Source organism: Ammospiza caudacuta, chromosome Z (genome assembly GCF_027887145.1).
Source record: "Ammospiza caudacuta isolate bAmmCau1 chromosome Z, bAmmCau1.pri, whole genome shotgun sequence".
In the NCBI taxonomy this organism is placed as follows: Eukaryota; Metazoa; Chordata; class Aves; order Passeriformes; family Passerellidae; genus Ammospiza; species Ammospiza caudacuta.
In genome coordinates this window covers 45,159,004-45,176,364 of record NC_080632.1, presented here as the reverse complement: position 1 = coordinate 45,176,364, position 17,361 = coordinate 45,159,004, and the positions used below count along the sequence as shown (strand labels likewise).

The window sequence follows — 17,361 nt, the reverse complement described above, 5'->3', positions numbered from 1 at the left end:
ACTGAGCTATTCTTACTCAGTTCACTGTGTATGGTCACACCATATATAAAGACACATCACTAGGTTGGAAGAGACCTTCAAGAGTGAGTGCAAGCCATGCCCTGACACCTCAGCTAAACCATGGCACCAAGTGCCACATCCAGTCTTTTCTTAAACACATGCAGGGATGGTGACTGCACTACCTCCTCAGGCAGACCATTCCAATACTTTATCACCCTTTCTGTAAAAAACTTGTTCCTAATATCCAATCTAGATTCTGGTTTGTATTCATTTAAATCTTAAAAAAAAAAACCCAAACTGTCCAACCAAACAAAAAACCCCTCCACCAAAAAAAAAAAACAAACCCAAAACCAAAAAATGAACAAAAGAGCACAAACAAAAACCCACCCAACCCACAGTCTATTTTCCAGATAGAAAAGGGTTAAAGGAAGAAGAGAGAAAAGTATTATGCAGGTATTTTTGTGTAGATGTCTGCTGAAATTTTTAAGAAGTGATTCAGTGTTAGTATGTCTCCATTACGAAATTTCTCTTTATTTTTAAAATCAATTTGTCTTCTTACTTAGTGTCTCCCCAAGCTATATAAGCAGCAGAAATGGCTTCATGACATCTAGGGAAAGGATCTAGTACAGGAAATGTCTTCAAATCAGAACTTCTTTAATTGCATTAGATATCAGCATCCCAATCTTACGAATGATAAGCATAGCATTAACTTAGATAAATCTGAGTTCTGAACAAAGTCCAGCAGGAAATTTGTCACAGAAAATGTTCTCATGTTTCATATTTCCTGTACATATATTTTTAAAAGCAGAATATTTCAAGTTCTTCTTGTGACATGACAGCTACTGCAGAAATAGGTCAATAAATACAGATGCAGTTCTCAAGTATGCAGATGTGAGAAAAGTAGGCAAAAGTTCAAAATTACGTGAGAACATGTAGTCTTCCCCTGTTTGATGAAAGTATACCTACGTGAGGGAACAATCAGTTTGAAAAGTTAGTGTGCATAGGAGATGTGAATGTGAAAATACAAATAATGTCATGCACCGAATCTTTTGTTTTGGCTAAAATTTAAAATAATGTAAAATGTTTCATTCAGAAGTATAACTTGCCTTTAGTTCCAATGGGGTACACATTTCAATAAGTGAATCACATAAAAACATTGTTCAATCACACCTCTCCCCTTGCTCCTCAAGGGAATTTGCTGTTCTCATTCAGAAAAAGTTGTCTGTTTCACGGGTTGATTAAAATGAACTTTTAGGTTTTGGAACCTAAAAGTAGCAAAGCAACTCATACTGTCTGGAATTCAATCAGGTAACCTTGATCAAACAATTAACTCATCCTCTATTAAATCAATATTTACTGATGCTAATAATACTGGAACTAGTTCCAGTAGTTGGAATTACAGCCACTCATTTAGTGTCTCTATTATTAGTAATTAGTTCTCCAGTTCTATTATTAGTAATATGTCTCCAGTTCTACTTCTCAAAGCTGGTACTTGGCTTCCGTGTAGAAAACGGCCTGGTCTATTGACCCAGTGTGTGTGCTCTGCACACAGCTGAAGGTGCTTTGTAAGGCTGACAGCCCTTTCTGGCTGTGTGACTCCATGAGGAGTGAAGCAAGTTCAGGTGCATGCTGCTACAGCCCAACTTAGACTGACTGCTATGGAGCCATGGCTTTGGGCTATTTCAGCAAATAAACTCTTGTAAATAAGAGGGAGAGTTCCAGCTGTTGCATTAGCAGTATATTCTCAGTGGATTTTTTTTGGTCATACAGCTGCAGTGGTGGTTTTGTGGCAGCTTCAGTTCACAGGGGTTCTTGACAGCCCAATGGCATCCTGTCCATTCTCAGCACTCCTAGTAGGGTGCTTAACTATGAGCTAATTAACACTGATGCACTAATGTGGTCATGAAGCTCTCTATTAGACCTTGATTTATTCTGTTTTCATTGTATAATACATTCTTTGCTTCTTGAATCTGATTATGTTCTTTTGTATATTAAATTACCTTCAGACAATCTCATATAGGTCGATCTTACCCTGTTTGGGGAAGGATTTTTTTCAGATTTCAGGTCTGCAGAAGTATCTCAATGTTTGTTCTGCTCCTCATCTAGCTGAAGAGAAATTGTTCCAGTATTTTTGAGATCCTGAAAGATGCTTTGGTTCATATCTAGTATTGCATAATCTAAGATATACCTAATGAATACGTGTGATAAAGTGGGAGATGCAACAGCAAAATTGCAGTAACAAATACTGAAGTTTGATAATGGGATTGCAATGTAATAGTTACAGTAGGACATCATATTAGACTAGCTTAATATTCCTCTGACCTTTAAACTTATTTCTATTACTCTTGAATTTATGCTTGATAGCAAAAAGCATCCTGCTCCCAAGTATGGGTCCATTATTATGATTAAAACGTGGATTCCTTTTCCTTTGATAGACAGGAAATAAATAAAATTGTTGGAATATAAGTTCTGGACCTTTTGTTACTTTTGTCTGTGACCCCCAAACCAGCATCAAGATAAGTGGAGAAAATACTTTTTTTATATTTTGTTACTTTTGTCTGTGACCCCCAAACCAGCATCAAGATAAGTGGAGAAAATACTTTTTTTATATTATAGCTAAATTTATCATTTCCTAGATACAGGGGTTTTCTTGCAGTGGTTAAAAGCCTTTTTTTATAAAATTGCATATTATCTTCCAGGCCTGTAACTTTTGAGTGGGGGGCTGTTTTCACTGATGTAACTTTTTACTGTAATAGAATGAGACTAACACAATTACTTGGTTGTTAATTGCAGGCTGGCAAAAGAAAAAATTATGTATGAAAAAGAAGCAAAACAGCAAGAAGAAAAGATTGAAAAAATGAAAGCTGAAGCATGCGATGATTATGGAATTAAGAAGCAGGTAAACTATCCTAGAACTTGTTTTATAAAATCCTTATTGGTTTTCATTTAATCATAGTCATCTTTAGAGAGAGGAATCTCCTGTACTTTTTTCTAGACTCGTGTTATATAACTATTAGACTATAATTGTGACATAAAAACAGCCATAGAAATTTCTTTAAGATGTTAAATTACAAGGATTATAGTTTATATGTGTGTATATCATTACTTAGTACTTTATGTCACAATGACTGTCACTCACTAACTGTGTGTGAGGCCATCATGAACTCTTTCTTGGAAATATGGAGAACCTGTAGTGAATACATGGTCTCAGTGGACTTAGGTAAACCAGGTACTTGCTGCTAACTGGAAATGTTAGAGCAAAATGAGAATGCCCAGAATTTAATATCAAGGGGAAACATTTCAGCTCTTGAGTGTCCTTTTTTACTCACCAGTATCCTTTTGGTAAAATCACAAACCTCAGAGAAAGAAAGCAGTGTGAAACTGCTGGAGTTTGTAGTGTAGTCATAGATTAGGAGGGGGCATGCTGTACTTTGGTCTGCTCAAGAGTACAGTTTAGTGTCACTGTTAAGTATGATTACATTTTTTCTTGGAAGGTTTACCACAAGGATAGTGGTTGCAGACAGTTGGTACATACCCTTTTGGGAGAAAAAGTGTCACATCTACTCACAAGAGGAACTTGGGTTTGGGAGATTGGTGTTTATTCTTTACATAAGTGTGAAATGTCTGTGTTTCACTGTGGTCCTCATATTATTTCAACTAACTATGTTATCTTTTGATAATGTTTTTTGTCCAAGTATTTCCAAGATGTTTTATCTCAAATCTTCACAGAAATCAAAACTGTACTAAAATTATTTTCTCTTTATAGTATAAACATAACCTTCTGGAATCCTGTCTTTATTTTTTAACAATGGAAAAATAGGTTAAACAAAATTCAAATACAAAATTAGCAAAATATAGGAGAAAGCCTTTTTGTAAAAGTTAAACCAACTTTTTTAGTAAATTCATATTTAAGTTCATATATCTATGTCCTGCCTTGCTTTTGTTATGCCATGGGAATAAAAAAAAAATAAAGAATTTGTATACAAATGAAGATTTGTATTTATGGAGCAGACTTGTCTTCTGCCTCACCAGATGGAGACTTGAAGATCTACGAAACAGCAGCCTTTCTGAAGATCTGGTTCTAGCAAGAACTAATGAGTTCAATACCCATTTTTAGTGTTGCCCATTCATCAGATTATTTGACTGTATCGTGGTATTTCCACAGTGACCTGCAAGATATCGTGAAAGTCAAAACCAGTGATGGCTGTGAACTTCTGTTGAAATTGTTACCTACTACTTCAAAGTCTTTCTAGAGACCAATGACAAAAGCCTTCACAGAAAACAGTCTTGTTTCATTCAGAAATTGCCTGATCCACTTTGAAAGCAATCAGATTCTCCAATGACGTTTTCTCTTCTTGTTTATTTAGCGCACTTTACATTCTGGAAGTTAATATTTTAGGTTATTAAAAATTTGGAGACTTCAATGAAAGTTAAATGGTTCCAGGAGAGTTTGCTCAGAACAATATTTTAGATACAGTAAAGACTTTGAGATCTTTTTCAGAAAAAATACCTGTAGTTACCCATTTTAATAATTGCTTCTAGCTAATCTCTAATTCCCATTCTAGGGTGCATAACTCTTAAAATACAGTTGTAATCTTTACTTTGGTAATGAAAAGTAATATTTGGGGAGTGGGAATGAATTCAGTCACTTGTGACCAGGAGAATAGTTTTAACTATTAGTTTAGCTGAGGTATTGACTAAATTGTATATGTGTGTGTGTCTGTGTGTGCGTATTTATGTATTTATATACATGCATAAATCAATCCAAAGTTCAGGCAGGGATTCTTAAAAAACCTAAAAGCAATACTTTCTCTTGATGTAGTACTATTTTCATTTAGCTTTTTAGTTATAACTAAGAACATACAGTTTTACATACAAAAGTGAATATGGAAAATTTCACTTTAAAGTGGAAAATACCATTCTTGCAGCATATGTAGTCTTTAGAGTATGTCTGGTCTGTAATAAGGGATCAGTTCCTTTTTAGAACACTAGGTTTTGATTCAGTATTTTTTTCGTAACTTCTTATGCATTGGGGCAACTCATGGTTCCAGTGGACTCAAGTCTTCTCTAGCCGAGGCAGTGACCATGTGGGATGGTTGGCAGTTGTTACACGCTAGCCCTCACCTGAACTGTCCAGAAGGACTTGCTTAATAAGGAGCAGATTCAATACCAGGAAAATAAAAAGGACAGTTTTCTTGCAATGCTGTTAGATGCTGAAGATTCCATTGTAGTGTGCAAGAAGACTTTGTTGTGGTAATAAATATTAAAATACTTCTGATTTATCCCACCAGGTGCAAATTCTGCTTATAGTTTCTCTGGGCAGCAAGAAGTAGTGTAGTTCTAACTCCCTGCTGATTTTGTCTTAATAAAGTCTTAGTTTCTACTCAGTTATAACAATTCTCAATACATGAAGACTTTCCACAGGACTTCATAATACTACTTCAATAGAGAATTTTCACACAGTATCATTCAAGTGCAAACTCTAATTATAGAATCCTGTAGCTTTCTGTGTTACCGTGGTTGTTGATGTTCATATATAAATAAATATCCTTTCACAGCTCATGCTTTTATTTTGAGACTTGTGAACCGGGGGAAAGCAACACCTCTATGTTTCCTCTCTCTGGGATTGTAGATATACTCTGGTGGTTTTGCTAATTGGCAACATTTTTACTGATAAGTGAGTGGTAAATTTTCTGGTTTTTGAATGTAATTCTACAGTTCCAAGTTACTTCTTGAATTTTGTTATTTCTAGATGAATTAAAAATCTAGTGGATTTAACACAGAATTTAATCTCTACGTGTCAAAAGTACCTAAGAGTATATAAAGTACATCTTGCTCATACAGTTTTTTTCCAGTATTTGTGAAAACTGCAATATTTCTCTTGCTTTGTTAAGTGAAAGAGTGCCTTCTGAAACAGCTAAAAAGACATGCATTTGGAAATAATTTGCTGCTTTGGAAAATAATGTGAAAGATGGTAATTCGCTGCTTATCTTGTTATTGGTGGATTCTTGCTGAAACGAAGGTTGTAATCTTCTAGAACTTTTAAAATGTCTTTTTAGACTCAAAGAAATATTCTGGTTAGTTGGCTTTTTACATGTTTAGCTCTATCCAACCACCCACTTGATTGGTTCAAAGTTCTTTCTTCTCACAGATTGAGTAAGAAGAGATTAAATGTGCTGTTTTACATCAGTCTCGTTATTTGCATAAGTACTTTTTCTGCCCCCTAAGAATAGATGATCTTTGTTTAATATGAATTCTAGCTCTAGATCCTCGGTAAAGTGGCAGTGGAAATGCAAGTGAAGACCTAATGCTTCTCCTTATATATTTTGACACTATCCTTAACAAAAGCGCTGTTTGTTTACTGAAAAGCCAGCAACTTGGAATTCTCTGTACCAAATACCATACAATATCCCTAGCCTGGTATTAAAGATGCATTCAAACTTGATGAAAGAAACCAAATTATGAAAAAGCATTACTGTGATCCTCCTTTTCCCCTTCTGTTTTTCCAAGAGTGTTTTCCTTCTTATTTAGGCAGATATATAGTACCTTTTGGATTCTAGACTTTACGTTTTTACTCTCCTAAAGTGATCTGCTTTAGAAGAAACAGGATTGGATCTTAACTGAGAGGAGCTGCAAAGAAAACTCATTTGAAATACCAAGGTATTACATCTAGAGGGTTTTCTCCTCCTCCATCACTTTTCATGCTAGAGGCAGTAGGTAGTTCATTGTTGACACCCGGCCATTTCTTGAAGCACTCAAGCACTGTAGAAACCAAACTGTGTTCCCCAGTTTTTTATTGCAAGGTCTTTCAGGAGTCTTTTGATCAATGTATTTGACAACTTGCCTACAGCAAGTGTGCTGTTGTATCCTGTATTTGTGGATAGTTCAAGCTTCTTTTGGGCTTGAAAGCAAGTAGAACTCATAAAATTGTGTTTCCTACAATTCTTGTTTGCATTTATGGGTTTTTTTGTGTCCATATTCACCTTAATGCTGTATCTCCTTTGAGTTCCCTATGCCTAGCTTCTTGCTACATTATCTATGCTCTACTACTCCATAGATCCCTACACCACAATCCTGGACAAGTACATCGATATTACCAAGGCCCAGTACTTTGATACTACTCCTGTTTACTACTGAGATGAGAAGTTTTGCCATGGTGTGGATTTAAGCTACAAATATCGATTAGCCTACCAGTAGCTTTAGCATGATTATTTATTGTGTGCTACTAATCTTACTTAGAGATTACTTTTTTCTTTTAGTCCTTCTCCTTCTACCAGATGTGGCTGTAATCAGTCAATGGATTCTAAGTGCTTTACAGACTTCTTGAGGAAAAGTAGTTCAAACCAGTAGCACTTGTTTTAGCAAACAATTTTCTATGTCTTTTCCTTACCTCTGCCATCTTTGAGTAGATCCATACTGTTAGGATTATCTGTGCAATAGAAAACAGGCAAGTGATTATGTGACAGTATTTAAAAGCTAGACTATATATTCATTTTTTTGTATATAATTGGTACATATATGACATATTTACATTTGTCATGGTTTTTAGCCTACCTTTTCTGTTCAGAACACCACTCCTTTCACATGAAACTACTGGCATTATAACCTGTATCCCAGTAGTATAACAGGGTGTCCTTCTAAGAGCAAGGAGAACCCCATGGAATTTGTTTGGGGTTTTTTGTTTTGTTTTGGTGTGGAGTTTTTTGTTTCTTTCACATTATTTGTGGATCTACATATCTCTAAATCTCTTGGTTAGATGTGGGTCAGTTGGGAAAAAAAACCTAAATCAACATACTCTGCTTCTGTTTTTTGTAGCTGATAAAACTAAAATCTCTCCCTCCCTCATTATTATTACTGCATTTTTAAAAGTTATTAAGTTGTTCTTATTTCAGCCCACAAGGTTTATCTTTTCTTCCTGTTGTCTTCTCCCACTAGGCGGGAGGCAGGAGCAAGTGAGCTGCTGCCTGATAGTTAATTGCTGGCTGGGGTTAAATAATAGTCTTTAGCTGAAGTTGGAATTGCTCTGGTCTGGTCAGTGGAATTTGAGTTGCTGCAGTGCATTTCACAGGGATGGAAATGGCTGCAGTGCCTGGCATTGGAGTTTGGGTGGCTATCGTGCGTGTCACCCTTACAGTTCTGTCTGAAAGTTGGGCAGAATTTGTACAGAATTTAAAGAATAAACACTTTCAAAAATCCAGTCAAAAAGCTTATATAATTATTTGAACTTTTGACTTTACTATGTATATTTGTAAAAGTACAGTCTCCAGCTGTTTGCACCTACTGAATATAGTTCTAGAATTTATCATCTTTCACATTTTTATTTATCATTGCATCACTGGCACATATAAATAAAACTTGGGTAGCTGTTTGGAAATCAGTCAAATATTGTTTTGAATCAAATTATTTGGGTAGATTTGTTTATTTCTTAGAGCAGGCAGGACTATAGCTTACAGATTCAAGATTTACATGCCTTCCAGGTCACTTGTCTAATGGCACATATCAAATAAGTTACTAATTTCATGTTATCTGTTTAACAAGCTTTACAACACACAAATACTTCATATCTGTGTGGCACAAGGAAGTAATTATTGGATATTCTCACTCCTGTAGGTATTCTACTACATAAAGCAAAAGGCATCATATCATGCAGTTTATGGCACACCTCATTCTATGGCTGTTACATTGACTGATTAAAGTGTAAAATTAGAAACTAAAGTTTTTTCTCTCAAAACCAAATGGTCTAAGTGACACTTAAAAACTTGCTGATACCATCTTGTTACACAAAGCCTTTCTGAATACATAAATGCATTCTTAACTACAGCTTAACATCCTTTTACAATGACTTTCAGCATATGACAGAAAGAAAAAAGCAATTTAAAGAGAAGGCTTTCTGTTGCAGGTTATCCTGAATGGAGATATTTCATATCTAAATATCTAACAGATTTTAATTCCTAAATAGATGTAACGTTACTGAACAACTCTGCACATCTTTTCTTCTCAGTGTTTGGTGTTCAGATCCAGAAATGCTCCATGAAATAAATGTTCCCTTTCTTAAAACTGACGTTGTTTTCTTTAGGAGGTGGCAGGATTTTCAGATTCAGTGGGGTGCCTGTTTAGTAATTTTGTTCAAAGTGCATGGTGAGAATAATCTTTCTCCTAAAATGAAGCACAAGGATATGTAATAACTTTTTATGCATGATAAGCATCAAAAATATGAGCCTGCTGGTCTTTACTTTTCATTTTTCTTTACCTTTGTCTTTCAGTCAGAGCCTCCTGCAGTCTGCACACAATGTGATCAATAACTCAATAACTTTTTTCATGCAGTAATTATCTCTATGGGGTATTATCTTTTTCTTTATTACCCAAAAGATGCAGGAGATATTTATATAACCAGCTGATCCCCTTTTGGATGAAGCTGCTTCATGACAGCAGGAGAAAGTTTGTTCTAAATAGACTTTTTAACAAATGCTGAAAACCTTACTAAGCTGTACTTTTTGGCCAAGGGAAAGATTATTCTGAATACTGTCTTGCACTTAATACTTGATATTCAGTTAAGCGTAGAGTAAATGGAAATGTGCTCTACATTAACAGAGTTTTAAGCAATTATGCTAAATGAATTCTTACCCTGTTCAGAATATACGTGCAATTGTTCTGAAGTTCCTAGATAATGACTAGATTGTTGATTTTTCAGAGTAAAAACTTATCCTACAAGATAATGTTTCTATCTGGAGCATATTCTAATTTCATTGTCTTCTGATTTTCACAGATCGAGATCTTACAAGAATCACGAATGATGATTCCAGACTGCCAACGCAGACTAGAAGTTGCACATGCAGAGCTTACTCAACTACTAGTGAGTATTGCATCACACCCCAACTGATGAAAAAGTGCTGCAGTTCCTGGATAAACAACTATAGCAAATAAAAACTGGATTAAAGAATTTTCTGTACGTCCCAAGACCAGCATCCTATAAGATACCAGTATTTTGCTTTAGATAGCAGTCTTTGCAGACTTGGTCTTCAGTCTGTGGAGATTGTGTGTATTAGAAGCTGTCCTTAATGTAATGTACGTTGAACATACACTTATCCCAGGCTGTGAAAATGGATTCAGAGCTCCTGTGCTAGTTCCCTCGTCAGAAAAATCAGTTCACCTACTTTAGGTTTTATAGATAGTATAAATGTATGTAATATGCTTGTATGGAACTGAAATTGTCAAGTACTTTGGTTACTACTCCTATTATGCTATGGACAAATAAGAGGAATCCTTGCTGAGTATTGCTTAATGTTTTATTAGTGAAGTGAGCAGTACTGCCCTGCTTTTTAAGATAAAAATACCTTTAGGAATAAAGAGTATGTTGTACCAATAGATTCACTGAACCTATACTGTTTGAAGATGATAATGCTTATTCTAAAAGCTGCCTTCTCATCAAGAATTCAGCTACACATGTTGGTGCACAATAAATGGTATTGTGAGGCTAAAAATAAACATCCTAAATTATGTCCCAGATATAGTGATGGCTAAAATGCAAATACTTTTTAAATGGAAAAGTCAAGGTGTCCTAATCTCAGGTAGTCTGCCAAAATGAATTCTCAGTGCCTGGCAGGATTTAGGGTCTTTTTGTCACTCAACTAGTTACTGAACAGTTAGTCTAAATTTCAGTGGTGTGCAAAAATGGTGCTGTTGATCCATAGTATGCAAACCTAAAACAAGGAATGGGGACAGTTACTATTGCTGTTAAGAATTTGGAAGTCTTCATGTGTTTCTTTCTGTGCTTAGCTCACCTTCAATGCATTTATTGAAATGTACTGTATCCTAGTATGTTTTTCAGTTGTCAGTCTACTTAAGCATTTTTCTAAGAGTACTCTTAGAGTAATCTGAAGAGTAATCTGAAGTTTGTTCTTACTCGTCCCTTGATTTTAGATATTCAACACTTACCAAATAAAGGTGTGCATAGGTCAAATCCACCTGCACATGACAGCCATTATCAGGGACCTTAAGCAGGACAAAAGAATTTACCTGTGCTTTGAGTAACATAGAATGTGTGTTTTCAAAAATTATATAGTCCTCATTTCATAGAACGGTTTGGGTTGGAATGAACCTTCAAAGATCATCTGTTCCAACTCCCTTGCAATGACCAGGAACATCTTCAACTACATCTGGTTGCTTAGAGCCCCATCCAGCCTGACAATGAGTGTTTACATGGACATGATGCCTACCACCTCTTTTGGCAACCTGTCCCAGTTTTTCACCACCCTCCACTGTAAAAAACTTCTTTTTATCTAGCCTGAATCTATTCTCCTTTAGTTTAAAACCATCACTGTTTGTCCTGTTACAACAGGCCCTACTAAAAAGTCTGTCCCCGTCTTTCCTGTAGGCCCCCATTAAGCACTGAAATGCTGCTGTGAGGGCTGCCCAGAGCCCTTCTCTTCTCCAGGCTTTACAAGCCCAACTTTCAGCCTGTCCAGAAAGGAAGGTGCTCCAGCCCCCTGATCATCTCCGGACTCCCTCCAGCAGGTCCCTGTCCTTGCTGTGCTGGGAGCCCAGAGCTGATGCAGCCCTGCAGGTGGGGTCTCAGCAGAGCAGGGCAGAGGGGCAGAATCCCCTCCCTGCCCTGCTGCCCACCCTGCTCTGGATGCAGCCCAGGACACGTGTGGCTCTCTGGGCTGGCAGTGCCCGTGGCTGGGGCATGTCCAGCCTCTCAGCCACCAGCACCCCCAATTCCTTCTGGGCAGGGCTGCTGGGATCTGTTCATGCCCAGCCTGTGCTGGTACCAGGGCTGCTCTGACCCACGGGCAGCACCTTGCCCTTGGTCTTGTTAAAACACACGAATTTTTCCATGGGCCCTCTTCTCAAGCTTGTCCAGGTTCCTCTGGATAGCATCCCATTTCTCAGTTGCATCAGCTGAGCTACTCAGCTTGGTGTTATCTGCGCATTTATGGACCTTACTTTCTGTGTCATTAATGAAGATATTAAATAACACTGGTCACCGTACAGCGTCCTAAAGGACACCGCTGGTCACTGATCTCCATCCAAACATTGAGTCACTGATCAGTTCTCTGGCTGTGACCATCCAGCTAATTCCTTATCCAGTGAAGAGCCTCCCCATCAAATCCACTTCTTTTCAATTTAGAGAGAAGGATGTTGTGGGGGACCATATAGTCCACAATGATCAATCCCTTTTTTCAGTCTTTAAGGACTTCACCTGACTGCCATGACTTTTCAAATGTCATGGAGAGAAGCATGGCAACTGCATCAGGCAGTTCCTCCAGGACTCTGGGAAACATCTTGTCAGGTCCAACAGACTTAGGTACCTCACATTCAGGTTCCTCAAGTTGTCATGAACCTGATCTTTACTTACAGTGGGAGGGACTTGGCTCTCCCAGCCCCTGTTTTGTAGTCCGTCCACTTCAGAGGTGTAGAAGATGCTGCCGGTAAGACAGAAATATTGTTTAGTACCTCAGCTTTCGCCTTATTTGTTAGCAGTTTTTTACCTTCTTAAATTTAATTCCACAACAGTTATTTTCAGGGTACTCAAAAATGTTGCTTTTGATTACAGGAAAATGAAAAAGAATTGGAAGAAGCTGAAGAGTATAAAGAAGCACGTTCCATACTGGAGTCAGTGAAGCTGGAAGCCTAGCTGTTTTCCAGTTCTCTCCTTACATGCATTAGCACGGGGTCCATTCCACAGTTTCATTTGACTATGGCTCTACTACTTTTGTTAACTTGCTAAAGTTCCCTTTATGCAAACTGAGCTTTCTCTAACTGCAAGGTGCATCAAATAAAGAATATTCTGAAACATTTGTGTGTTCCATATTTGGGCAAAATAGATATATTTCCAGTTCACCTCAATTAAAAAAAAAAAAAAAAAAGAAAAAGAGAGCCCATTTAAAGTAAGTGTATTAGTTAATATAGAGAACTTAAATCTGAACAGTTCAGGCTAAGAAACAAAGTTTGGCTATGTGAGGGACCAGTAATTACTTGAGAATGAAACATCTTTATAGAATAGTTTGGGTTGGAAAGGTTCCATCTAGTTCCACCCCCAACATGGGCTTCAGAAGCACCTTATATTTGAAATAATATACATTACAGCATAAAAATCTATACTGAAAGAGAAGGTAGAACAAACTACCCTTCCCAGTCACCTTTTTTTTATGGTACAATTTTTCTGTAGTTTTATCAAGTATGTACTCCTTGTTTATCTTTGAGTCCAAGGCAAGAGCTGACTCCAGATCTTTCTCAATGTGCATGGCACTAAGTTGAGCCCAGTTCATACAACTTCCATGCATCAAAATTCTTCTGCTTTTCGGGAAACGGGATTTAGCAGGTGACTAGTATATTGTGAGTTGCATCTGCTAATAAGAGTTCTGGACTGAATGCTTTTCTTGAGAGCACTTTGGCCTAAGTGATATTTGTTTTTGAACAAAATTCAAATCCCAGGACACAAAAGAGGAGCTAAGGGGAACTAATGGGTAAGGGAACAACACTTAGTCTGCCCGGAAGACCATTAAAACATTATGTACAAAAGCTGTGGTTTTTTCAGAGTAGCTTCTCTAAAGCAAATAGTAAGTTCTGTTGATAAACAAGAAAGCTTTTTACATTAGTTTTTCTAGTTTGAAAGTGTTCTGGCATGTTTCTTAAAGGCAACACAAAGCACAGTGTACCTTTTGTGTGGTGCTAAATTGAATATTCAATAAAATTCTTTGTTAATTTGCCTGAGTTTGAGTAAACTGCTGTTTCAGTACTTATTTATGTACCTTAAGCACATTTAGAGTAATGTCTACTTCTCCATCTCTCTTAAGCACTGCTCTGGAAGATCAACACCAAAAGATTCCTGATTGGATCAGTCAGAATTATCTACTTTTGAAGTGATCCCAGACCAGTACCATAGAGGGCTAAGAGGTGAAACCTGTTTTGACAGTACAGTTCCATGAGAGAACATGCCTGTCTTCTTGCCAGCATTGTGTTGTAGGCATGGAAGTGCCAAGCAAACACTGCTGGGTCACAGCACTTATGAACTGCTATTGAGGAAAACATCCGTCTTTGGACACTCATTCACCCAGCTGAATGACGAGTCTGTGAATGACCACCTTCACTGGGAAGGGTGGCTGGAGTGCACAAAGTGGATCATGTGTCTCAGCTGAGAGACTGCAGCACGAGTCTGCTTGCAGCCATTGAGTGAGTGGAGTATGGTGAATAAATGCTGAGCTGAAAAGAAGTGTAGGGAGATGCCAAGTCTGCTGGGTAAAGTAGGGTTTAAAATAAAAATTGCTCTTCAGAAGAAGAAAGAATACACACTTCTGGAAAACAAGCCCAAACAAAAATTATGTGCAGTTGCTGAGTACCACAAAAAATGCATATGAAAGCTAAACAGGTGTGACCTGTAGTGGCTGAAGGGAAGTAGGATTGTCACATGGCTTAAGGTGGCATTTAGAATGAAAGTCACATGGCCTTTAACTACCACACAAGCTTTAGGAAATGTTTCTTAGTGCAGTAGTTTCTAGGGTGAGTGGTTTCTCATGTTTGCCTAATATGTCTCTGTCCAAGCCATTTCCTAGCTCCCTATTACTGCATCATGGACCAAAGATGATACTCTGCCCTACCACTAAATTCTCTAAAAATGAGCATGTTCTGTAGTACAGGAAGTAGCCAGCCTCCCTGATGAAAATCAAGGTATGTTCACACCTGAAAATACTGTCTTCAGATGCCTCTGGAACTGTCTAACTTCTGAAGGCAGCATGTTTTCAGACTGCCAACATCCTTTAGAAGGAGCTAACTGTACACAAGTATTTTGGGTGAAATCCACAAAAAGCATAAACCACACAGAGCTTTTCTATTTCCTTGTAACAACATCCTGTTTTGGCAACCCACCTTCCCCATCTCTGGTGAAACCTTTCAAGGAAGCTGCAGTCAATCTGCTTTCTAACGCTTGGGGCATGAGGGGTGGGGATCCTTGGTCCAACTCAAGAGGTTCAGATCAAGGAAGAGGCTCAATAACTGAGCCATACTTCCTCCTAATAGACTGGGGTCTTCAGAATTGCCACATTACTGTGACAGGTGGCTGCACAGCTCCTTAAGACTGGGCAATCACCACAAATTTACTACTAAAATTGGATGAGCTGATCATCCCAAAAGGTACAGTGCTCTTCAACAGACCTGTATGATGAAAGAAGTAGAATAGCAAGTCTGTGCATTTAATATGTAGGTGATACAAGGGTGTTCAATATCTTCAAGGACAGTATCAGAAATCAAAAGGTTCCCGACAAACTGGAGAAAATTTAAAATACTTCTTTTAGTAAGGACACATTTAAATAAGAAAATAAAGCAAACTTACACATGGCAGCAGCAATTTTCTACTGCACCAACATAGGAAAAAGTCAATGCTGGACACCAGTTCTGAGAGATACAGAAGAATTTTAGTGTATTACATGCAAAACATTAGTTTAGCTCATGAGATATGGGCAACAACCTTTACACTCCCCTTTTTATTAGAAAGGTTTTATCTAGAAGCTGCAACTAAAAGAGATAAACAAATAAGGATTCAGAGGAAAACAGTGAAAACTACTAAAAAGACTGAAAAATGGTTTGTGCAAAAGAAGGAACAAGTCCAGACATTTTAGCCTGGAAAGTACTGAGGGTAGCAGTGGTAATAATCTTCAAGCGTAAACATAATTACAGAGGAAAATAATAAATTTTTCTTGGCAGACAGAGTAAGATGCAATGAGCTTGAGTTACAATGAGGGGAAAACATATTGGACAGGTTCCTTCCTTAGGAAGCAACTAAGACAAATGAAGCTCTGGAAGAGACTGCCCTTGGAGGCTGTTGGAGCTGCCTTCCTAGAGGTCTTCTCTTGACCAGGCAGCTCAGTCACTCACGACACAGGGACCACTGATCCTGCCTCATATTTACACATTAGGGAAAAGCCATCAAAAGGTGGATGAGCATTCATAGTTGCTCAACAACACTTATCTCCTCACTCAAAAATACAATAGAGTTGTTACACAGCTGAAATTAATGACTTTGAATACAGCACAGAGGAGATCCCCAGAGTCCCCTCAAAGGAGACAATTCAGTGATACTTACCTGACTTTTCAGATGTTGCACTGCACATTACAACACAAGATGCAAAGAAGGTGAAAATGGTCTTCCTTAATGAAAGGACCAGATTAACTAATTTTTTCTGACTTCCTATTCACATTTCTGAACACTCATCAAATACACACAATGGTCAAAAGTACTTCAGGTTCCCACTTGTCATTTTATTTTATGTGCTGATTTGTGCACAAATGAGCTCATTCACGGCAAAGATAGGAAGCAAGTTTGAAGTGCAGCTGAAATCAGAAGGATGGAACTTGCAAGGTAAGAAGTGAACTGTGAGGCCTGCCGAAAAAAACTGCAAGGGAAGTAGCAAATTTAGTTCAAAGAAGAAAATGTTTTCTCTATGGCCTAACCATCTTAACAACCCTTCTCCCATCCAATCTCTGAGGGAACCCACTTCTAAGGACACTGAACAGAAAATACAAAGGAGAACCACTTCTGGGTTCTCTTCCATGTGCAGTCTTGGCTATGCTCTGTTACCACATGAAATGGGAGACTCACAATAAATCCAAATTATGGGCTTAGGACTTCAGAGGTGATGGCAAAAGGGATGTATAATTGCCACCTTCCCCAGTTTTCAAAACACAAATTCAACCACTGTGAAAAAACAGCTCTTGAACTGTGCAGAGTGCTTGCTAGCACATCTCAGCAGCCAGCATTTCAGGGCAAACATCACTACTCTAGAACCACTCAACATTAAGATTACCTTTAAAAGAAAGAAAAAAAACTTCTACAACAGTTTCATTTTCTTACTGTTCTAAAGTTACTGTAGATGTTACATTACATGGAAGGAAACCCAGTAACCCACAGAAAGAGCCTCAATTAATAAGGTTAACAGAGGCTGAATAGGTTGAAATTGGAAAAATAAGCACATTATTTATGTATCAATTACTACTCGCTCTCCATTTCAACAAAAGGAAATAAAATTTTCTCATCTTTCCTAACAATCCAGAGGCCTCCTTCTGCCCCTGCATAATTAGCAGTAAGTTTCACCACAGCTCTCCATAAGCAATCAAAAAGGCTACCTAATTAAAAAAGTAATTAGTTTACACAGATAGATATGAGTGGGTAGATTAGTTGATGAAAATAAAATTAAATTCCTCTGGATGCTTTTAGTGACTCAGCTTTCTGCTCTGTTGCAGCTCCTACACATTTCTGAAGGAGCAGGTTAAAAATTAGCAGAAAATACTTCATTTGTAAATGAATAGAGTATCTTTCAAAACTAATTGATCAGATTTGGCTTGTCTTCTGTTTTCCACACAGAA

General features: G+C 37.6%; 1 protein-coding gene across 2 annotated transcripts in view; it reads left to right on the top strand.

The window, feature by feature from the left end:
* The window catches only part of TBCA (tubulin folding cofactor A), a 23,625-nt gene extending 9,909 nt beyond the window's left edge, over positions 1 to 13,716 (top strand). For both annotated transcript variants that reach the window (XM_058823765.1, XM_058823764.1), the window contains exons 2-4: positions 2,794 to 2,899; positions 9,767 to 9,853; positions 12,557 to 13,716. In XM_058823765.1, coding sequence (XP_058679748.1) covers positions 2,794 to 2,899; positions 9,767 to 9,853; positions 12,557 to 12,637 — 274 coding nt within the window. In that variant the 3' untranslated portion in view covers positions 12,638 to 13,716. The remainder of the gene's footprint in view (positions 1 to 2,793; positions 2,900 to 9,766; positions 9,854 to 12,556) is intronic.
* Positions 13,717 to 17,361: the final 3,645 nt, after the last annotated feature.